At 46.7% G+C, this 24,629-nt stretch overlaps 1 protein-coding gene across 3 annotated transcripts; it reads right to left on the reverse strand.

The window, feature by feature from the left end:
- Window positions 1-932: 932 nt before the first annotated feature.
- On the reverse strand, window positions 933-22,833 carry pkma (pyruvate kinase M1/2a). 3 transcript variants are annotated; one of them, XM_062550060.1, is made up of 11 exons: window positions 22,757-22,833; window positions 14,873-15,057; window positions 12,864-12,955; window positions 10,245-10,376; window positions 9,654-9,840; window positions 9,035-9,305; window positions 8,643-8,793; window positions 7,773-7,925; window positions 4,933-5,099; window positions 2,981-3,162; window positions 933-2,586 (listed from the first exon to the last, which is right to left on the reverse strand). In XM_062550060.1, the coding sequence occupies exons 2-11, from the start codon at window positions 15,027-15,029 to the stop codon at window positions 2,480-2,482; spliced, it is 1,599 nt and encodes a 532-aa protein (XP_062406044.1). In that variant the 5' UTR covers window positions 15,030-15,057; window positions 22,757-22,833; the 3' UTR covers window positions 933-2,479. The 3 variants fall into 3 exon arrangements, with proteins under 3 accessions (XP_062406044.1, XP_062406043.1, XP_062406042.1); XM_062550059.1 differs by lacking the exons at window positions 4,933-5,099; window positions 22,757-22,833 and adding exons at window positions 4,176-4,342; window positions 20,067-20,279; XM_062550058.1 differs by lacking the exon at window positions 22,757-22,833 and adding an exon at window positions 20,067-20,255.
- Between the last annotated feature and the right edge of the window lie 1,796 nt (window positions 22,834-24,629).

Below are 24,629 nucleotides of genomic sequence, written 5' to 3' on the forward strand. Positions count from 1 at the left end.
CTCTGCATTGACAAGCCTCAGCATGCTGTAATGCCAACAACCTTTGCTGGCTGCTGTTCAAGAGGGGATTGCAGTCCCCTCACACCACTCCCTGCTTTTTCATATGAAGATGAGGGATAGTTTACCATGGCAGCCAAAGCCATGACGACTTGAAGCACCAAACAGGGTGCAAACTGTACTTCTGGGGCAACTTTCTGCCAGGTCAAAACGGAAGGATACAGATACTGTAGATTTATGGCAGCACTAAACTTTGAGCATATCAGACAGAGGCAGCATGAGACCTCTGAAGTGGTTGTACATCCATCTTGATTGTGACTGAAATTTGCAGAAATGAAACAGGTGGTAAAAGCACCCTCTCAAACTAAGTGATAGGCTAATATAATAGTAAATCTCTCAGATGCCCAGGGGTGAAAAAGGAATTTCAGCACAAACTGACAAATAAAGTTGTATCATATTGTACTGTCAGATAGAGACATTTATGTTTGAGAATGCTTTTGGCTGGCATATTTGGCTGAACTTAGCCTCAGCTGCCTACAAGTCCCACACTGTATAGACAAGTAGCAGTTATGAAATTGGACAGAGTGGAAAAACACAGATTAGACATGGAGAGGAAGCTGTTCAGAGAAGCATGAAACATGGCCACCACCTCCTTACATTCCAACCTTATCCAGCCTGTTGTTGCATGATGTTGCATCACGTTTTTTTTTTTTATTCAGGCACTTCCAGTAGTGAGACTATTACCATGACATAAACATAACTATTGACAACATACTGACGTAAAGTTAGCCAAGACCAGACTGCCTAGTATAGAGTGAACAATCATGTCTGACTGTGGGTAATGGTAATGGAAATTAAAGACCAGTGTGCCAGCCCAACTTTTTAAACATTGTTATTGTTATTATTAATTTGGAAAAAGAAAAAGTGGAGTCATGTTCAGGTGCTCATCAGCTCGTTTATTGATTGCAGTCCAGTCTTCAGACCGGTCAGCACAGCACACCAGATTAATACACAGCATTACTCTTACATGTCCACAGACCTGAAACCCTAGCCACACAATCAAAGCGGGTGAACAGACGGAAACAGGCGCATACATTCAATCTCAAACACACACGCACACACATAAACGCATCCACAAACTCACTCTCTCTCACACACACAAACAAAGTGCCAACGTATATATATGTCCTCCAAGTTAACCATTAGACAGAAGCATGATGGAGAAAGCTGCAGGAGGAAGAGTGTTGAGCTCTCCATTCTCCCAATGGCAGAAAAAAAAAAAAAACTTTCCAAGTGCTGTATTTCCCAAACACTGACCATGCAGAGATCCTGGGACATCCTACATTACACCTCGTGACTTTTCCTTGGGTTCCTTTTGGGGAGTGTACTTTTAACGTGCCATCACCTTCTAGAGTCTTCTTACACAGACGCGCACGCACACACACACACACACACGTTCTAAACACAGAACATTAAAATAGTAACTTATGTCAAATACAAACTAAAAATACAGGCAGCCAATGTTAATATTTCTCTTTAGTTAGAAAAAAAATAGTTAAGTAGCACTGGTTGCCGATGAACAAAAAAAGAAAAAAATGGTGTCACCATATCAACAAAGTCAAGTATAATACAAGGTGTAACATTGTCTACAGCAGGTTAAGATTGCGACACTTAAAACACAGCAGAAGCGCATATACATGACACAAAACAAACATAGACCTATGCTGGCCTGGGGGGTGGGGGTGGGGGGTTGTGGGGCACTGTCTGGTGGGGTGGTGGGTTTAACACAGACCCAAACGTTTTGAGGAAAAGCCACTGTTTTTGTTCGTTTGGTAGGCGGTAGATTATGTTCAGTAACCAGCTTCTGTATGTGGTCGTACGTGTGTGAGACAAGGTTCATCCTTACTTTACGCTAATGACCCTCTCCAGACAGTGCAAGGGACAGGGTTAAGGGTCAGAGAGGGAGTGCATGCAGACGGTCCAGACAGAAGCTCTTTCAGTCCGGTTGTGTACGCTGGCTTCTCGCGTGACTATCAGTCAATAAATACGACGGAACTGAGGCTGGTCTGTGTATTATGGAGAGAAGTGGAGGAACTTTTGAGGGAATGGAGTGACTTGGTGTCTGTGCGTGGAAACACAGCTCGTTTTGGTCTGCCCTGGAGTGTGTACTGCTGTGTTTTGTTCTGCATTTTTTTCTGCAATTTGTTAAGTCAAGCTGTCAGAACTGGCCCTCAAGTAAAACAGGTGGGAGAGAGCGAGAGAGTGGAGGCTCCTTTTGCCTTGATTTCCTACACAACTAACTCTGCGTGTCGGGAGCGGGATGGTCCTATGTGAGCCACAGAGGAAGTGGAAGGACCACTAACTGGTGTTAAAGTAGGGATCAGTAGTTCGGGTGGGGTAGGGGAGGGGGGGAGGGAGAGATGGTAGCAGGGGTAAGAGGGAGGGTAAGACGGGGTAGTCCCGCAGGAGGTGAGGGGGTAGTTTAGGGCACGAGGACCACGCGCATGGTGTTGGTGTAACCGGAGCCGGGGCGCCAGCCGGTGAGAATGATGACGGCGTCGCCGGTCTTGAAGAAGCCTCGGGCCTTCCCTACGAAAATCAACACAAGATGGAAGTGAGTGCAGTTCTTCACTTAAGAGCCAGAATGTTTTGGTGAACACTGGAATAAACCAACATTTACCAGTTCAGGCAGAGAACTACTAGATAGAATACAACACGTTTAATATAAATAAACAAAATTAAATCTAATTTGGATGTTGAAAAGACAAATTAATAAGATAATATTCAGATGTTTGGTGGCACTGCTGCGGCAACGAAACCCCCCCAAAATTGTCCTTGGTGTGCTTAAAACATTCCCAAATCTTTGATACATGGCAGAAAATGCATCACTCTGGAACAGGCAACATCACCAATTAAAATTCGACACTTAATAGGCACGAGATTTAACCAGAGGAAAAAGAAGAAAAAAAACGTTGAAACAAACCCATTTCCATGGCGAAGTTGACGCGCATGTCGACGTCCTCTGCCCAGACATCGTGGGAGGGCTTGTTGAAGAAGACGGGGAAGATGCCGCGGTACAGGTGGCACTGGCGCGCCGTCTGCTCGTTACGGGTCACCGCCATGATGGGGGCACGAGGGCGGTACTTGGAGATCAGCTGGGCAGACCTGCACACAGAGACGAGAGGGGGAGAGAGGGGGGCGTCTTAAATCCTCTGGGTGAGAGCGGACACAGACAGAGGTCCTACAGACTCACAAGCAACACAATCCTAAAGAGATGTGGAATACGAGATTAGCGTTATGGCACCAATGGCACAGAAGCAGTGAATACAGTATGTACTGTACAGGTCTGAGGGCTGATCAATGTCTGACCTTTACCAGGAAGAGTTATGTTATGCAAAATAACTTAGAGTACATCAATTATGTAAGATGCATTTAATTATTCAACAGCAAACAAGCAAATAAGCTTGTGGCGCATCCAATTCTGACTAGTATTTCATATAAATGCACAAGGTGCTGCTTACATGCTGTGAGCTAATCACTAGTACATGTTCTTTAGTGCAATTACAGCAGGCATATCATCAAACAGAGGGAAGTTGAACAGATCCCAAATGCATTCAATATCATTTTCAAAATAAAAGTCCATGCTTCATCTGATGCTCCACCCACAACCATAGTAATAGTCACACACACACATACACACACACACACACACACACAAACAGGAAGAACCATGCTGGATTCAGGTGTTCATTGATCTCATTCCAGGATATGTATTTTTAATCAATTGTTATTTCTGCTGAAGATCAAAGCGCTCAGATAATTCACGCATCGAACAAACAATGCATTTGAGACAGATTTCTTAAAATGTTGATTGGTTATGAATTAGGATCAGTTCTTCACCCGAACACAGCAACTGGGTTGGACCTCAAAAGTCAGGAGTTGCAAGTAAAGCACCTTACCTGTAGCTGGCATAGTCACCAGTGATATGAACAGTGCCCATCACACTTGTCCGCTTGCATTTAGCCCAGCTTGGTGGCAGCGTGTAATAGCTGTGTGCTTACATAGCCGTGTCCCCCATTACTTGGCATATATGCCCACCTGCCTGGCTGAGTGGCACCCAGTCTCACCTGTCGTTGGCATGTCATGTGCCCGTCACCGTCACCAGGTGCCCGTCTTACCTGCCGGTCTTGGTGAGGACGATGAGGGCGCTGGCGCAGCACTTGAAGGAGGACTCCACGGCGCCGATGGCCACGGCCTCGGTGGGGTCGCGGGTCAGGTGCGTGTTACGCCGCAGCTCCTCGAACAGCTGGCTGTGGAACATGGCCGCCTCCGCCTCGCGGGCGATCTACACACCAGCGCCATCACCAGCCCCGTAAAAAAAAAAAAACGCCACGCCGCGCCAGGCGAGAGAGAGAGAGAGCCACCCGTAGAAGGGGGATAGGGGAGGGGGGGGGATGAAAGGGTTACACTCAGGACTCAGACACACCACCTCGCACACTTACAGAGAGACGGAGCTGGAGGCTGTGGCTCAAGATCGGAGGGCAAATGTTTTAACCCGGCTATTCTTGGGCTCAATCACCTGATGCCCATTAACACCACCATACCAAAATGCTCTTGAATTTTCTAGAGGATTCAATTTAGAAAACCCAATAGAAATCAACTGACGCGCTGAATCCAAACAGGGTCCTTTTTACAGAGCCTGCACTGACGTTACTTAAGACAGCCGTTCATCAACATTTGCCGCTCCAAAAGAGTTGCACAGGGATCCAGCTCGACTCCCCGCCTTCCTTCCACTCTCCCTACTCTCCCTGCACGGAAACGGAACCTTTCCGGAAGCCAAAGCCTCCTTTCCCCTGGACACTCCAGGACCCCCCTTTGCCACCGGGGGCTCCACCCCTGTGGTTCTCGAACCCGCATCTGCCCCCCCCATCTCACCTGCCGGAGCCGGTGAGCACTATGATGGCGGAGGCCAGGATCTTAAAGGAGGCCTCCACGGCGCCGATGGCGATGGCCTCGGCCGTGTCGCTGGTGTGGGGCGTGTAGCGCCGCAGGTCCTCAAAGATCTGACGGTGGAACATGGCCGCCTCGGCCTCGCGGGCGATCTGGTGGTGCGGCGGGCGAGCGGAAGGGCGGGCGGAAGGGGGAGGGGGGTTGAGGGGGATGGGCAAAAAAAAAAAGCCACGAGGCAACACGCACGGGCAAAGAGAAAGAGAGAGAGAGATACAAAAGAGAAGTGGATATACAGAGATAGAGCAGTGTAAAGAAAAGACAAAAGAAAAACAAAAGATAGATAGAGAGATGCATACATAGACAAATAGATAGATAGATAGAGAGATACATACATAGATAGATAAATAGATAGATAGATAGATAGATAGATAGATAGATAGAGAGATAGAGAGAGAGAGAGAGAGAGAGAGAGAGAGAGAGAGAGAGAGAGAGAGAGAGAGAGAGAGAGAGAGAGAGAGAGATAGATAGATAGAGAGAGATAGATAATTAAACAACATGGTGAAGTCAAGGGAGGGAAAGCAAAGATGGGAAAGAGGAGGAAGAAGAAGAAGAGTGTGGGCAGATTATTAGTTCAAAGTGCAGTTAGTGAGGCCAAAAACACACACATACACACACACACACAAATAAACATGTTACAAACACATCCCATGGGTACTTGCACCACATCAACCCAACTCAAGTGTTACCTTCATCACATATATGCAATGCAGTCAATCACAGGCTGGTTCCTCTGAACAGGATGTGTAAAACACTGTGTTTATGAGCACTCATCTGCCACTGCCTACAAGCTGCTGTGCAGGTGGTTCATAGACAATGATACAGAGCAGTCTCACTCAGGTTACAAAGTAGTTAAAGATAACGTAAGGTTAGCAACGAAAGGAAATATACATGTCTTCCAAGGTGTGAAGCTGTGTGCATGCTTGCGTGCCTGTGTGTGTGTGTACTGTATGTGTGTGCCTGTGTGTGTGTGTGTTTAAGAAGAGAAGTTGTGAACAATGACTTGTCAGAAGAAACAGAGTCAGAAAAGTGAAGAAAACAAAGACATGCATTGAAATAAACCGCCCATTAAGATGTTATAGAGGGTTTAGGTGACTTAACTAGGGGGTCTGGGAGAGGGGTTAAAGCAGGCGGTTATCAGCTAAGATGCACACACCAAAGGACAGCACTGAAACTAATGTCGATCTGGCAAATACAACTACTATACTGTGCAGCTCGGCACAATTTAACAACGTCTAATGGCTTCTTGACGACAGGCGCTCAGTGATAAGAGTTTGTGGTCACGCTGGTTCACAAGGCAGCGGTGTGTTGACCAGTGCATACGGGGGAATCACAGCAGACGCTGTCGTGCATCAAGCGAAGTGACGTGCAGCAGCACCTCTGATTTGACTACTACTCTTGGTGGGGCAGAGATGCAGGGCAAGGGCAATAAGGGCAGGTGGGGTGGCAAAAGAGGGCAATAGGGGCAGTGAGGGTAAGTGCAGTGGTCACGGGTTGTCTGTGATGCCATCTCGGCATCATCACACTGTGTTTGAGGAGGATGCCTGTGCTAAAGGCACCTGCTTTTAGAACACCACATTTCCAGTTTTCTAGAATGTTCAGGAAATCTGGAAGTCTCGGATGTGCCGCAGGAGAGGCGTCTAAAGATCGGGGGGACCTCTAAGCCTTATTTGGAGTCGTGACTCGTGACCGCAAGTTGTTGACGGACCAGTGGAAAAGGAACTGAGCATGCAGAGACAGGGATATATGCAGACAGCTGTGTCATGCCGCACTCCCACGAGAGGAGCGAGAGGACAGGAGAGCAGTGGAGGAGGAGGAGGAGGAGGGAATAAGTTACATTTATATAGCGCCTTTCTCAAACCCAAGGTCGCAGAAGGTCGGCTTATCAAATCCTGACGAGGGACATGCTGAGTGGCATGCTGAAGGGGCATGGGACATGCGGACCTTTGCTTGTGATGGTTGGTCGAGAAGGGCATTCACGTCTTAAATGCTACCCTTTGTGTAAAGCTGACACTGGCACTTTATACTACGCAGAAAGTTCATAATAACACACCTGACTAGCGGCTCACCCTAATGTTTACAGCATGCGAACAATATAATAAACACATTACAAATAAAACGTTGAAAGGAGCAATAAAAACAAACAATGAGGTAAGTAGCTGAACTTTTGACCGGAGTCTCCCAACATTCTATCGTGTGACATGCCCCGACTTATCATTCCAAGACCTCAGAATTACAGGGCAAGACTGCAATAAACGAGACTTTTCATAAAGAACTGCTCATGCACACTACACATAACACACCTGAACTTTCAGCGCCAATCATTTCTCAGGTCATGTCTTAGAATTCAATAAAAAGAGTATAATGTCCGCAACACTGCGGGAGCAAATAGCAATGTTGCGGACATTATATTCCTTTTATTGAAGCTACCCTCTATTTGTCCTGCACCTGCCAGGTGGGATGTGCATACAGCTACTCTTCTTGAACTTCATGAGTGCCTCTCAACATCTCTCCTCAATCCTCGATCCTCGAGGGGCTTTCCCACTGATCTATAACTAACACTGGATAGACTATCCCATTGTTGCTGCCCCATCATTCTTTATCTAGATCAGCGAGGACGAGGATCGAGGAAGGAAGGGAGGGTGCATAAATCCCCATATGAGAGGCACCCCATCTCTTTAATTCTAAATGTTGGGAGACCAACGGTCTACTACAATGTCATAAAGTGGGTGCAATGACCTGCAGGGGTCACTAGGGGGCACGCTCACCTTGTGCTGCGTCTGCACGGCCTCCAGGGGATAGTCTCCCTTGGCCGTCTCTCCGCTCAGCATGATGCAGTCGGCGCCGTCCAGCACGGCGTTGGCCACGTCGCTGCCCTCGGCACGGGTTGGGCGAGGCTTCTTGATCATGCTCTCCAGCATCTGCAGGGCACGTGCCAAGGGCACCCGGTCAACGTCAGTTAAGACTGGTAGTCACATGGTCAACGTCAGTTAAAGGTAGTCACAGGGTCAACGTCAGTTAAGAGTGGTAGTTCTGAAAGCTGTACAGACATTTCCCGCATATAAGCCGCAGGACAGTGTTTTTTGCAAGTTTAAAAGAAACAAAATCATATTAACACCATATTAACTGCCCCCCTGTATTAACCTCATAGCTGCAAAATCAATGTATAAACCGCGGCTAATAGTCTGGAAATTACAATAGTGGTACCTTATCTACAGCAGAGGAACAGTAGTGGCCAGCCAACTTGAAACACCAGTTTATATTAATCATTTATGCGATAACAGACAGTAGTGTCTAAAGGTCTGTTCACACCAAGGACCATTGCTAGAACAATAACGACAAAAAAATTGCGTTCTAGCTCATATTAATGACTACATCCACACAAACTATAACGATAACGATATGAAGAACTAGATCAGCGGGAATCACTTTCAGAGTGGTTTTGAGAACGATAAGTGAGGATCCAATTGGAATCCATCAAATTCTAGCGATCTCATTTATCAACACAAGGAGAGACTTTTCTTATCATTGGTCAGTGTGGATGCTTTTATCGTTTTATCGTCACACACACACACACACACACACACACACACACACACTCACTGGCACAGATATGACTACATTACTGCTGAACTTACCTGTGTGGCGCAGGTGATTGGCTTGCCGGCTCTGTTGCAGCGGCCAATCATCATCTTCTGAGCGAGGAAGACCTTCTCTGTGGGGATCTCAATTCCCAAGTCGCCACGGGCCACCATGATGCCGTCACTGGCCTCCATGATCTCGTCAAACCTGCGTTGAGGACACGGGGGTAAAGGTCAATGCACCACAGCTGACCACAGCTCATCCACAATACATGTTTCATGTTTCTCTCATCTATGAAATAAGCCATTGACAGAAGAGATAACCTTGCACCCAGTCAAACACATGCACATTTGCATGTACAGTGCCAGACACAAAAACAGAGACACAACCATAAACTCACAAAAATGCATATGAGCAGACACACAGACACACACACACACACACACACCTGCGGACGCCCTCGTGGTTCTCCAGCTTGCTGATGATCTTGATGTTCTTGCCCTTCTCGCCGAGCACTTTCCTGACGGCGTGCACGTCGTCCGCCTTGCGGATGAACGAAGCGAAGATCATGTCCACGCCCATCTCCACGCCGAACTCCAGGTCCTTGATGTCCTTCTCGGACACGGCGGGCAGGTCGACGGCGGCGCCGGGCAAGTTCACGCCCTTCTTGCTGCCCAGAGTGCCGCCGTTCTCGATCTCACACATCAGGTAGTCGGACCCTGACAAGAGAAGGAGAGAGGGAAGCAGGAATAGAGAGTGTTAAAACAGTGGCAGAAAAATAGAGATTTTAAAAAACACTTTAGGGAAAGTGAGCTATTGGGTCAGTTTCCTCTACATGAGTTAAGCCTAGTAGTCCTAAACTAAAAGAAAACGTCAAAAGAACATTTTCACTGAAAAAAGATCCTTCGACTTCAGCCATGCGTGGGGAAACTGACTAATTGTTTTAGTTGATTAAAATAAAAGGTGCAAAATGAGGACAACACCAAGACAGACAGGAAGCAGATGGGGAAGGTTGACCACTGTTCAAATCCACTCGGGCAGTGCCGTGCCGTGCCGTGTCCACTCACCGATCTCCTGCACCTGGAGGGAGATGAGACCGTCGTCGATGTAGACCTTGCTGCCCACTTCCACCACGTTGGTGATGTTCTTGTAGTCCAGCCACAGGGTCTCCTCGTCACAGTTCTCCATGAAGGAGTCGTCCAGGGTCACCTTGAGCATGTTACCCTTCTTCAGCTCCACCTCTGCAGTGCCACTCTAGAGAGAAGGAACGAGGCAGCACCAACTGATAAGCATTCTGTGACGGTGTTGTGTGCAGTGATGTTTATTAACAAAGGGCAGTCAAATCATTTAAACCCGAAGGATTTCTTCTTCTTTAAAGAATTACTGGTATTTATGTAAAAGTTGGCACTTTCCTTGTAACACAGCAGAAAGTTTTACTATTTAAAGAAATATATGTAATGAGGATTAAACACATTGAGGGATTAAGGATAATATTATATTATCAGTTGAACTTGGAGTAAGTAGGAACTCAAATGATAAAATCATGTCAGATATACTTCATTGGTTATGCCACGTTACACTATATGGACAGCCAGGCTAAACTGGGTTCTCAGATACAGATACTGCGTGTGTGTGTGTGTGTGAGTTTGGTCCCTTACTCCTTTGATGAGTCCAGTCCTGATCTCTGGGCCCTTGGTATCCAGGGCGATGGCCACGGGCCGGTAATGGATGCTGCCAGGCTCGAAGCTGGCGCTGGCCTCGCGCACGTTCCCCATGGTCTCGCCGTGGTACTGCAGCACACAGGAGGGCACAGACGGGCACACAGTTACATGCACAGTCAACACATTCAACAGTATGGACACAGACAGACATACAGATACACACGGTGGTCATTTCAACAATGTGGGCTCGTAATTGAAGATGAACTCTGACAGGATTTCGTCAGCTTAATGGATGCTCCATGCTACCAGTGCTTAGAGCCACAGCAGAAAACAGGAAGAATAACAATAATCCACAGGTTCGATTTTTTATCCCATCCCTGCACTAATCTTTATGACTGCTCCATTAGTAGCATGTTCTTGTTAGCACCGGCTAAGGAAGCAGCAGCAGTAGTAACAGTAACACTCTCTGGGATCAAAGCCAAGTGGAGTCCCATGGCAGCCAGGCATGTGGTGGGTTACAATCATATACTACCACTTTATCAGCTGCTGACATGCTAGAACACACAGGACGATGTCAGGGAGACTCATACACACACCATGGGCTGGGTCACACATGCGAGCACGGCATAGTGATCGTCAAGCACACTGGGTCGTCTGGCTTCACTGAACACTTAGCATTCCACTGGGTGGACCAGGGAAGGGTCAGGATGTGAGTGGTGCTAGACAACCCCAACAGTTAGGTGTCACACACACGCACGCACGCTCGCACGCAGCAAAGATGGATTAAATTAGGTCATACCAATGCTTAAAGCGTTACATGTGGGGTGTACTAGGAAATCATTAGCAATTCACAAGGCCATGCATGACTCTGCAGTGCTCAAGGTTAAAAGGCCGAGCTGTCGGTTTCTCTTGGCAGGTGGCAGAGGTAGATTACACCTTAGAGATGCCCTTCCACCTCGTGCACTCCAGTTCAACCTCAATTATAACACTACCGTGGATATAACTATCTGTTGCACTGGATGCGGGTTACCATTATGGTGGTTTTCAAAATGTACACTCAGAAAGGAGCGTAAACACGGAAAGAAGGCTCCACCAAACCACTGACTGCACGTCAAGGCCACGAGCAACAAAACCAACCGTCCATCTGCGCTCACGTCGCCGACCACATGTTGACACCACGGTCAGTAGCTGGTGTGGGACGATGCCTCCGGCTATTGAAATAGTAACCAGAGCACCGTGTTGGTCAGGGAGCCCTGGTGTATCTGACTGGTCGAGAGAACATTGCTGGTTTCACGCTATCAGGGGGTCATTCGGTCTTACTATAAATAGCACTGAGGGTCAACATCTAAGACCCTGCTTGTGGAAATGCTGAGCCCTGTTATACAACAGAAAACCATCTGGGAAGGTGAAATGTAGTTGTCTACACAGCAATGCAAAAACTAGTACAATACAGCAGGGTTGGTCGACTCAATCCAGTCTGAATGAATGGTTCACAGCGAGGGAGAACACCCTGATAGAAGACAATAGAATATAGAACCCTTTCAACAAGAAAAACACAAACAAGGCTTGAACGTTCTATTTTCCTCCCAAACTACTTCCGCTGCATATGGAATGTTAAAACGGAAGCCTTGTGGGAACAACGACGACACTAATGGAACTCTTGAAACGGTCGATCCAGATTCCTCTACTCGCAATACTACGGCAGAGGAAACTGATTTGGGGTCATTAGGGATTAACCTCCATAACTTAATCTCTTTTAAGGTGGCTCATAAACCCAACACGTGCAAAGACACAACATAACGTGGAGTATCACAGAGTAGAAGACTATACAACGTGGCCAAATTGAACACACAGGGGCCCATTACTGACACCCTGCTGTTAATACAGTCTGGCTGGAGAACACAGGGTGAATAAATCTGCATGGAAAGAGAAACTGGAAACTGTGTGTGTGTGTGTGTGTGTGTGTGGGTACATGTAGGGAAGAGAGAGAGCAGAGTGTGAGTGAGAGAGAGAGAGAGAAAGAGAGAGAGAGAACAGAGTGTGTGAAAGAGAGAGTGAGAAAGAGAAAGAGAGAGAGAAAGGAGAGAGAGAGAGAACAGAGTGTGTATTAGTGAGAGTGAGTGAGAGAGCGAGAGCTGCCAGTTTCTCTGTCTTGTTGACCCGAGCTGCAGTGCCGTCTCCTAGCAGAGTGAAAGATACGGACGGCCAAGAGCTGCTGCCTTCAGATAATAAAGTATTTATAGTGGCAGACACTCATTTAGATTAGGTTCTGTCTGCCTTGTCACAGCACGCACACAAAACCTTTGACCCCCCACAGAACAGCTAGCGTTAGCGCATAGCAACTAGTGACGTAGTAAAACCATTGCAAAGTGGATGGAGAAGTTTCTCTTGCACTGTAAGCTACAGTAGGCCACTGGGACACTTTGTCTGGCATTCACATAGATCAATATGAGTATTGGTGCCTGCGTTTATGTAAGCGCTTTTTTGAATGAGTGCATGTGCTTATGTATGAATGTGTGTGAGTGTGACACAGAGATGCACGTGTGTGTGTGAGTTGTGCACACGTAAGATTGTGTGTGTGTGTGTGGGTGTGTGTGTGTGTGTGAGATCACCCACCTCGTGGGAACCATGGGAGAAGTTCATGCGGGCAATGTTCATGCCAGACTTGATCATCTCCTTCAGCGTGTCTACTGAGCGAGAGGCCGGCCCTGTGGACAAACAGAGGGAGGAAACCCTTAACACTGAGGCTTGAGTCCTGCATGTCCTCCGAGGATGGAAAAGTCAACATTATTTCAACTTTTTGCACTGCCATTTTTACTAAATTTGATAGACTGATCTGTTGAAATAAAATGATATGATGTAAGCTACTGCATAACATGAATGATCATAATGATGTTAATAATCTTATTTTCACAGTAGGGAATATTTTAGTTACTTCTTCTAAATATTGACTTTGCAAGACTTACACAGAACACAAAACAATTTAAAACAATTTATGACTTAATCCTCTGAAACGTTATCTGCCGTTTTCACAGCACCTGAATGTTGTTACTCAGTGGGCATAGATTGCTCTGTCTTTCCATCCAAGACTAAATCTGATATACAGTGCAGGAACTGGATACTGCTTATGAAAACACAAAATGTTAAGACGATAACTATTTGTTAGATTTTTATTGGTGCTGGTGAAATTTGATAATTTTCTATGAGGAGCACCGAAGTTATTTCCCGATTTAGGTAGGCACTCTGGATCAGATGCGTCAGTGTTTTGTGGCTCTCCAAATGTGTGACTCCATGGACAATTAATTGATTGGTTATTGGATTTGGAAGAAGATCAGTCTCAGCTCACTGTGTTTTAAGGGGAATTTCCACAACAGTACTTGGCGTCACTAAACCAGGATTGCAAACGTCATCTGTCTGTAGTGACTGCACCTGATCAACAGTCTTGTTTGGGATTACAACAAAAGGTAAGGGATGCCCATTTAAAACATGTCCTGCTGCTTCTTGGGAGCCAAGTAGCAGTGCTTCGCCCCAATATAGTCAATACCTGCCTAGGAAATCTCCTCGTCTTAATCTGCATTGCCATTCGTTCTCGTTGTGAAGACTGAGGCCACAAGAAGCTCACTTTACTCACAACATGCTACCCGGCAACAAAGGGTAACCTAGTGAGGGCGCTGCCGGACTATGACAGTGCATGTATGGAGACAGAAATGTTTTTGCACGCTTATCAAACTCTATGGGATACGGTAAATAACCCAATTTTTTTAAATGGTGGCGTGCTCCTAAGAATCTTCCAAACTAGGAATCTACCCGGGTCATCTGGATCATCTTAAATCTTAAATCTAAAACCGAGACGTAATGTTAAACATCACCTAATTTTGGCCTGTACCACCCTTTAATCTCACAGCTAAATTACAGAACAGCCTATGGGGATAGGCCAGTAAATGTCACCCAAAAGGTCTGTAGTGACAGCATTCACCAACAGATGATGTTGGCCAAGGGATGTGTTCACTTTCCACATAGTGGAATGACGAAGTGAAAAACTACTGCAAAAGAGGTAGATTCATTTTAACATCTTCCCTAACTCATTATTTTTAGCTGACTGCAATGAAACCAATAGGACTATGGAATCAGACTATGTATACTAGTAGTAAATCACTAACCATATTTCATTTCAATAAAAGAAAAATCCAACACAGTGGAGGTAAAGCCAGTCGTACACAGCAAATATGCTCATACACTGGTCTCTCAATCTTTTAATGAATTAGTTTAAACTAAATTTGACACAGTCTTCAATCCAAATAATGTCCTACAGATTGTACCATGTCAATCCTAATTAAAGCAGCTACGATACCTAGAATGAAGACTGGTTCAAATATCATACGAAAATGCTAATTACTCTGAAATTACTAAATCTGTGGTTTCTCTACACAGGTGGATTACCAATGGCATAGATGATGCCAGTGTTGATGGCAAACTTCAGGTCGTCTTATACCCAAAGGACTCTCGGACTACACCGCTTTGTAGTATTCATGAAGGCTCATTCAACTTGCATGACTGCAGAATGCAAATCATTCTGACTATCTGAGTGTGTTTTCTTTGGGCCATTGGGTTTACCAATAACGTACCGATGGTGCAGATGATGCCAGTGTTGCGGGCAGTGGTGGGCTCGGAGTCGATGTCCAGCAGGCACAAGTGCTCCAGGAAGGTGTCGGCCATGGCAGCATTGAGCTGCTGCGTCTGGATGAAGGCTGAGCCCATGTCTTGTGCCTTGGTCTGGGGCATTTTTGGAGCAGAGTCTACTTGTGCAGTCCTAGAGACAGAGAGAGAGAGAGAGAGAGAGAGAGAGAGAGAGAGAGAGAGAGAGAGAGAGAGAGAGAGAGAGAGAGAGAGAGAGAGAGAGAGAGAGAGAGAGAGAGAGAGAGAGAGAGAGAGAGAGAGAGAGAGAATAGGATTGAAGGCAGGAGGTACCGGATCGTTAGGGAAGATGTGCAGGGATGCGAAAAGGAGGAAAGAGGGAGGACGAGAAGGAAGGGTGGATAAGGAGATGTGAGAAGAGAGGAAGTAGTGAGAAGTAGAGAGAGAACAGAAGACAAATAGGCATTAACAGATGCTGGCTGTGCAGTTTCCACCTTCCATTTTAATCCCCACAGCACAGGTGGCAGTGATCAGCGTTCTTCCTGTCCTGACATGAACCCTGGAGTAGTAGGTGAGGGCTCAAGTTCCTCCTGCCAGGATGCCAACCACCAAGTTACAGCCAAGCAAAGTTCATCATTAACATTGCTCAAAAGCTTGTAAAACAAGGCCGTACGTCTAAATGAGGCCACCCTAGAGGCAGGCAAACAACCGCAAAGGAAGCAGAAGACACCACGAGGTAGCTACTCCCAAGGTAGGGCTGAGATTAGTCACAGGAAGAGGTCTGCAGGCATGGAGGACATGAGGCAACAGTGGCATGCTGTTTCCACATTTCCTTTCCTCAGTACACAGAGAACTTGTATGACTTGAGTGAAATGAGTACATTAGCCTCATGGAATTACTCAGAACGTTGCTCAGATTGTCAAAGCATTTTTTCAGATGAAAAGAGTAAGTAAATTGTTTTTTGGGGGGAGGGCATAGAACATTCTGTTCTCCCTCCCCTCTTCTCATCACACCCACACAGGCCTCCGTGAGTCACCCGTGGCAACAGAGCCACGCGGCCAAGTGCTCTGGCAGCCTCTCGCACAAGGAATTCAGGCTTGCTGAAAGACAAGAGTGTCTCTCGCTCACTCCCTCACACACTCAGCGGCTCTCTTCCGCACATGTGCACAAACACACTCGCTCAGATTCAACTGTGCTTTATTGGTATGACATATTGGCACTTCAATTGCCATGAACAGTATACAAGGCAAGAAATCTGAGCATACCAAACATAGCCTCCCTGCCTTTCTCACTCACACACACTCACTCACAAACTACTTGACAAAAGAGTGCATCTCTTGCTTGCTCTCTCTTAAGGAGACATAACCTATCCATTTCAGCACAGAGACACTGATGCCTTTGTTCCCGAGTGAGGAGTGAGGCAGAGCTAGCGCAGAGCCGTTAGCACACTCCAGAACACTCCTCACCGCCATGCCCAAACCCACCCTAGATACCTGTCAGAGACGACAAATCAGTTTTTATGACAGCAGTTAGCTTACAGCTGCAGCTAGGCAAACAGAAGATAGGAGATAGGAGGAGAGATAACGGTGATAAAGGTGATAACAAGGGCAAGCTAACAGCTCTACAGCAACGCACTGGCTCATAAGCCTAACCGTTTAGCAAAACAAGGGCATGCTAAGGCAACAACATTGCCAGATAAGGGTCTACTCTGGCCCTTTAAAGTATAGCGCTAATTGAACAGAGAACAGAGTCTAGAGAACAATTAGCGTGTGCGCACTGTGTGCCCTAATATTTACTCCCAAATGTAAAAACCAGAACCTTAAAAATACAACAAAACATCTAAACAACAAACAACTAAAGTTGCAGTGCAGGAGTTTATATGTAAGACTAGCAGGCCAACAACTTTAAAAGGCATTGCAATTTTAACAGCCCAGTTAACACTGACAAAAGGTAGCCAAAATGCTATCTTAGCCTTTTGACAATGCCATGCTGTGAGAACTTTTCGTTTTCGTAAACCTGGTGTTCCAGTATGGAACACATCCCTAGCTTACAACATGCTTGTGGTAAAGACAGCTCATCTTCCATTTACATATCAAAATGAAACTGAAAAGTATAATAAGTCATCTCCCAAAAAAAGGAGTTAATTGCTAATGCAAGAAGGGGTAAGGCTGGTAGCATGCATGGTAGCATGCACAACACTATCTTCACCTTACAAGGGAATGGGGAAACAGAATGAGGCAACTGCCCTGCACCTTATCAGAGAGCATGACAGGCGTGGGAAGATCACACACTTAACAGACTGACGTGAACAGAAGACTAATACAGGAAACTAGCGGGGAGGGTGAGGCCTGGCACTCACATGCCATGTGTGCCACAGGATCAAACAAAGCACACCTGGACTTTCACTTTATGCCACTCCAATTACGGGCAATACCCTGTGACAAGCATCTTTATGGAATCCCTCAAAAAGACATAAAGATGACTTGCATAAAAAGCAATCAGTCCAAGTCTTACATAAAAAGGAGTTACTCAAACATCTTGTCATGTGACCTCATAGGATCGCTGCATTAGGATACATAGGCGTTTATTTTTTTCTTTTATTTTTTAAATAATAAAAATAAAATATATAAAACATCAATTCAAAGTCTCTCTAGTTCTATGCAAAGACTGCTCATCTAATATGACATGCAGGATCAGTAGCCTATGCATGGTTCCTAGAAGTCAAATCCATGACCTTGGTTTAGTCCCACCATCAACCACACCCCATTCAGCACCCCCCCATCCCCATGTCATCCCCTCCCCTCCCCTCAGGTCATCCTCCCATCCCTCGCTCATGTTGTGCGTGTGAAGGTGCAAAAAAAAATACAAACTTGGCTGGATGTGAGCATACAACCTTGAGGACAATCCTCTGGCTGGCAGGGTATGTTGTTGTTAAGGCCTGCTTAGTCCTACCAAGGAATGCAGATCTAGAAGCCAGCAGCTCACTACGCAGGCCCCCCCCCACAGGGGCCCTTGGTTCTCTTGAGTGGGAATGCGTAAACTCACTGGAGGGCGCAGACGCTGCCATTCAACTTCCAGGTCGTCCGGGCCTCCGTGGCAGGCGGGCGGCTCAGGAGCACAAACATTCGCGAGGTGTACGTGGGCATGGTGCCCGGGCTGTAGTGGGTGAGCGCTGGGCTTTTGAGGAGGAGAGTGTCTGAGGTGACCTGGATCTGGCTTCTTAAGGCTGCCTCGCCAAAGGACTAGTTAAGGACGGGGGTGTGGGGTGGAGGGAAGATAATCTGAGTCATGCTGAGAGATAGGCATGCGGCTTAACTCACACGCTGCTCACAGGTAACCTTACCTGTTCACTGGCACCAGCAATGTCATAGGCACACAGTGAGACTGGACCAAGTTAGTCTAAGGCAAATATCATGCTTTTTTTTAGGCAGCGTGAAGTACAAGTGGGACGTTAGGTTATCCAGAGGTTTTATTTAATGTTTTCTACTGGTCGGTTCTACTGGTCGGTTCTTAAGGGGGAGATAAGTGGGCTGAGGAAGGACATTATCCTTTCCACGGATCCCACGTAGGTCCTGGCTAAACCACAAGAGACTCGAGTCAACACAGTGTCTGTGCGTGTGACAAAGAGTGTGTGTGTGTGTGTGTGAGTGTGTCAGTGTTGCCTGCAAAGCTTGCTCCCATGCTGTACGTGAGCCACTTCACATCCCATTACTCACACACGCGTGCACGCTCCCTCATGGACACACACACACACGCACGCACGCACCCACCCACACGTCAGCCACTCACACACACTTTCCAGGGCAGGAGACAGCCAATGACTTGCGAGCCAGTGGTGAACGAGCCTCTTGCCTGTTCCCTCCACTGATGGGTGATGAATGCTTGTTCATGTTCTCCAAAACTCACACACACACACACACACACACTCACATTCTTATTTAATCATGCTTGTGGCTTTGGAAATGGCACCCAAAATAACTGGGTTTACATCCAAAGCCAAGCCAGAGACAATGTTTTTAAATGACTCTTCTTAAAATAGTCAAGACAGTCAACAATCCAAACCATAAGATTTAACGTCTGCCACAAACACAGACACCCTGGCCAGTATGGTGAAGAACATGACAGTAAACATGAAGCAACAAGTGCCAACAAAGCCGAAAACTCGATCAATCAACACATTAAGTTGTCTGTGCAGACAGAGCACAACGCGTACGGCGTTTGGGGGTCGGGATGACGCTGCAGTCACGTGACCCAAGCCTTCATTCCCGAGTCGGCTTCCAAAAGTGACAAACCACTCAGTCACACTCTCCAACGGAGCATGGTTAATGAGTCTGTTGCCATGACGACTATTGATTATTTTTTTTGTCTTTAACCTCTTTTCAGGCCTCCAAAACAAGTTCTGCCAGCGGCTTTCAGAGGAGCACATTCAGCCGTGGCCTCGGCTCCATAAAAGCACAAGTATCCCGTTTCCACAGCAAGCCCTTCACATTACATACAGTAGCTCCATGGGCACAAACTTCTCTTTATTGCCATAACAGAGGCTTCCTATAGTTAGCGTGAACAGTTTCTCGCAATACTATGTGAACGGCTATAACTAGGACATTGCTTTGCTGTAAGTCGTGATGAAAGTGTGTCCATATTTAAGTTTACAGTATTTGGCTAAGTAACTGAGAAACAGTAGGCCTAACAGTGACCAGACCAGAGGCCTGCATTAGCCCTGTGTAACCTCTCTCAGTGCAACATAGTCAGAACATTTCCAGGATGCATGGTAGTGATGTGATACGGGGGACCCCCAGGTCATACAAGGTACAAGCCAAGGTCTCCCTCTCCTCATAAACTCTCAGTCCCACCCCCACCACTGACAGCAAGGCATGCGCTACACATCCTGCTTTAGACTGCGCCAGTAATCCGGGCAAATCCCTCCCTGCACACACACACCCATCACTGTGTGTAAGCGTATCCGTCCATAGCTCCCTCTCTAGCCTCTCACCTTCACTCTCTCTCATTACTATCGGTCCTTCTAACCCCTCCCCCCCCCCCTCTCCCTCTCTCTCTCTCTCAACATGTCCTCTCATAGCACACAGTAGACCTCCTGTCTCTTATCTCTTTTCATATGCTTTCTAAGCGCATGTATTTCCATATTCCCTTCTCTGGTCCTCTTCCTGTTGCAGTTCCTCCTCTCACCTGTAGAGCTTCCTGCTCCTCCATAGCACAGTCAGGCCTCTGGAGGCCGTCACGCTCCTCCAAAACAATCCCAGGGTGCCCTCTGTCTCCTCTACCGCCCGGGCGAACGTGCGGCAAGCGACAGCGCTCGAGAGAGACCGTGCGGGGACTCGCCCCGTCAGCTGACCCGCAGCTGGTGTCCTGCGCCGGCGCCACGGCTTTGCGGCAAATCCTCTTCCACTCGGAGTGGATAAACTGCCGCAGCGGGTGCCAAGCTCCCTCCACGCACCGCAAACACCACCTGCTGCCGCCGCCGCCGCCACCGCCGCCACCCCACGCCACCAGAAGCTATGACCCAGCATAAGTCACACGTGAACGGGCAGAGCGTCCATGACAGTCCCCCTGATCTGACTGCTGACCACCAGAACCTGCCAGCTAGGCCTGCCCCCAACAGTGGGCTCACGTTACTGCTGGTGGTTGGACTAATAATAGCCCACAGCAGTGTGTGAGCTTACATATATACACACCACTGGCATGCAGAGAGAGGGTGTGTGTGTGTGTGTGTGTGCGTGTGTGTGTGTGTGTGTTGGGTGTGTGTGTGTGGGTGTATGTGTGTGTATGTGTGTGTGTGTGTTGGGTGGGTGTATGTGTGTGTGTGTGTGTATGTATGTGTATGTTGGGTGTGTGTGTGTGTATGTTGGGTGTGTGTGTGTGTATGTTGGGTGTGTGTGTGTGTATGTGTATGTTGGGTGTGTGTGTGTGTGTGTGTGTGTGTGTGTGCGCGCGCATGTATCCATGTGGGGTACCAGGGCATTAGAAGTGCTGAGTTGTAATGCACACCTGCACACTGCAGGGCTGTGGTCACACACACACACACACACGCTGAAAGCAGCTGAGTCACCCGCACAGCACTGGGCCTGATGCTGCACCAATACTGCAGTCCAGTCCACTGTCTGGAATTGATCTAGTCATGCTGCAAGGAACAGAAGGACTTGCCACACACACACACACACTATGAGACAGGTCTCAAAAAGCATACTGCCATCAAATGTTGGAGGCATCAGAATCATGGTTCTCTGCATCAGTGGTGATTAACTTACATTCAGAAAAGGCACACAAGTGACTCTTAAGCACACACATCCCTTCCACAGTAGTGAGTAACATCTGCCATGTGAGTCTGTCTTGGGAATTTTACACTCTCAACTACCACTTCCTGTATAAGTGTGCAGTGTGGTCTCATTGGTTTCATTCAGGTTTCATTCTGCCTATCATCTCCAGGAAATCGCCACGCTGCACAGGAAGTGACATTCACCCAAAGATGACAACCATCGCCTACGTGCAGTACTCTGGCATGTGGCGCATTGTGTCAAATGGTAAGACATGACTTTAATAAGCACGTAGCCTTGTTGCGGCCTACTCACAAGCATGGTCACCGTGAAAACGTATCACTGTGAGGGATGTGATTTTAGTCCGCGCTCTGCTATGAAAATTGAAATTCGACATAATTTACAGACGGGACTCATTCAGGCGTCATTTTGAGAAAGGGAGGCGGAGAGGAGAGCTGTCTAGTCCGCTCACGGACTGCCTCACAGACACGGAAAGACTTCCCGGTATCGGGTAGATGCGAGCGAACAGCAGTGCCCGCCTGACATACATTACATAACACAGGAACAGACCATTGTCCTCACTGCTCGCCATGCACTCATCCATGAAACAAACAGAAAACACCGAGCAACTTATGCATACGGGTGATTTTAAACACAAGAGGATGTTGGGGAACCTGCAACGGGGGGGGGGGGGGGCGGAGTGAGGGGTGGGTACATGCACGAGGCATGAACATCGTCACGTAGTCAAACTGAACCTCTGCAGTGTAATGACTCACACAAGGGCCTTCTACGTGAAAACGATCATTACAGCAAAGACTGCTACATAGTTCACTGACTGGCTTCATTTTATCAAGGTCACATGATTCCACGGAACAAACTGGACCGTCGACCGTCAGAAATCATCGGCCAGTGCTGCTTTAATGCCGTCTTTTAGCTGCATTAAAACTAGCATCCCGGTCTATGGGTGTAGCCTACTGCATACATGTAGAAGGCTATGGACATTTTTTTTCCAGGAGAGTGCAATGCGATGCATCCGATGCGCCACAGGTCACGTTCTACTCTCTGCGTCACATTTTCCTGAGCAGGAGACCACAAGAGCGCAGACTGGCCAATGGAATCCTGCATTGAACAAGCAACCACACCTTTCAGGCGAGATCAAGGGAAAATCTGTTATATGATCAAGCACTAAACAGAGAATCGCAGCCTAACAGCGTTTGACTACGAATAAAGAGAATCCGGCATTGTTGCCTAACGTTAACTCCGTCCTCTGTAACACAATCACAATGTTAAGCGACTACTCCAGTAGTTACTGCAGAGAAAGGACGCCAGCTGGCTTCCTGTATGCAGCATGTTCCTCTTACTAAAGGAGACAGCTGACAGATAGGGATCACCTGCGTGACGTTAGCTTACTAGCTTAAAAGTAGCTGGCTAGTAAGTAGTTATGTACACACTCATTGAGTTTAAACTGTGAACAGTGAAGATAACGCTGGATATTACCATTAAAAGGCATGGGGCTTTGACTATAGTTGTGGCCTTTACCAGCAAAACACAATCACAAAAGACCGCCACAATTCATACGAACAAGTCATCTGATAGACAACTCACCTTCTCTGAAAAGCTGAGGAGTAGAAATGATGCGCTGCAACTTGTTCCAGGCAGGCAGACTGGCTCAAGGTGATCCACTTAACTGACTGGTACTACTTCTTAAGTGAGTGTATCGTGACATATACATGCGCAGAGGAGCAAGTAGTTCTTTCCAGAAAAGCGTCGATGTAATATTTCAACGCCTATTCTTCCAGACGACTGCATATTTATTCTTGTACATTGTATAATATTCATAAAAAATCCCAAATTCATATTTCTAGTCGAAAGAAATGAACATTATTTAGATGTCTGAAAAATCAAGGGTGGAAGGTTATCAGGAAGAAAGGAAGAAATGTCCGGCTCTGACAGTAGCCAATCAGAATTCACGTTTGTGTTTCAGCAGCAAGGTTATGGCATGTGACTAGGGGAGGATGCGGTAGCCAGAGTAAAACTCAATTACTTATTCTGCATTGATATATCGGAGGCTGTGTTCTGAAAATGCACATGCGGCGGTATGACTGTTCATTTATACAAACGATATGTTGTGAAATGGACCAAAAACAGTCTATTCTCCGAAGCACCATAACGAAATGTGTCGTTATTTTGATGGCTTTTCCGCAAATGAATTGGCACGGCGTTAGCCTGTAACCTTCAGTACTGTAGACAACTTTTGAGGCAGCTCTCATATTACGGTTGAAAGTGAACCTTTCGAGCATACAGAGGCTTGAAGTGGGAGTCGAAATCCCATTAATGAGATGCACACACGACCCCGCACGTACACCAGCAGGGAGACGTGCGCTTGAATGGTGGAATTAATCTGAACGATGACAAGCATGGTTCCTTCATGCATGGTCCATGGAGACTTGGAAGGTGCACAGCCTAGCATACTGTAGCATACGTCTTGATTGAACTGCTTTGTCGGTAGGACATTAAACGAAAGGTCCGGAGACATTGTTAATAGAGCACTATTTCCAAGATCAGACGTCTGCCTCTCTAAAAAGTCAACATAGGTCAACAACGAGCTACTCTTTCTGCAGGCCACTCACATCACGTACTGTGCGTAGGCCTATTGGTGCGTACGGGCACCAAGGATGGGGTAACACAATTTAGCCAATGCCATTTACTAAACTGCTTTTCATTCTTCCTATAGAGCGTTTACACTATGTTAACTTACCAACTGCATGTTACAAGCAAGGATGATACATTTCACATACATTCTAACCGGCACATCTTAAACTTTATGATAGGCCTCCGTCTCCGCCGTGTCTTTGGCGCACATGGAGAGAGAGAGAGTGACTGGTTTCAGCTTGCTTGTCACTAATGATAAAAGGCATATTATTTTTTAATATAAGTAACTTTTGAAGGGAATCATGAAGGCAACACCAGGCTAGATTTAGAGATTGCGGAGTTAAACGGTAGGCTACTCACAGCTGCCCATTGATAAACTGTGGGAGGGCACTAATTGGCTGCAATCACTGTGATTTGGAAAATGGACAAGAATGTAAAGAGTGGTCTTTGCCATAGTGGAATTGGTGAGTATTAAAGTCTTCAGTAATTTGTTCCCTTAAACTAAGCACATATGCCGATTGAAACATTGCACTCAGATTGCTTGGCGCTGCCAGGCATAATACATTGCATGCTTCCATTTTCAAAGCAATGAAGGCTGTTTATTCAATAAAAACTACCACAAAGCAGTTTTGCATAGGGCAACCAAAGGGCCAGCAGCAGCCATGCTGATAATGGTATGGCCTACAATGAAACTGTAGCTGGCACACTGTCCATAAATCATAACAAATACAGAACACAATCTGTTCAATCTTGTCTGTTAAGAATCTTCTCTGCCAGAAACATAGGAAATTTAGCAACATCTTGGTACACCATGCACCACATAATT

This window comes from Sardina pilchardus, chromosome 11 (assembly GCF_963854185.1).
Source record: "Sardina pilchardus chromosome 11, fSarPil1.1, whole genome shotgun sequence".
In the NCBI taxonomy this organism is placed as follows: Eukaryota; Metazoa; Chordata; class Actinopteri; order Clupeiformes; family Clupeidae; genus Sardina; species Sardina pilchardus.

What these genes read in the sequence shown, in the direction of transcription:
- pkma (XM_062550060.1), bottom strand. Translation starts at nt 15,029, where the DNA reads ATGCCCCAGACCAAGGCACAAGACATGGGCTCAGCCTTCATCCAGACG. An exon ending in AACCACGAGGGCGTCCGCAG is followed by an intron (nt 8,794 to 9,034) that starts GTGTGTGTGTGT and finishes TCCTCAACGCAG; the next exon opens with GTTTGACGAGATCATGGAGG. An exon ending in CAACTTCGCCATGGAAATGG is followed by an intron (nt 2,587 to 2,980) that starts GTTTGTTTCAAC and finishes TGATTTTCGTAG; the next exon opens with GGAAGGCCCGAGGCTTCTTC.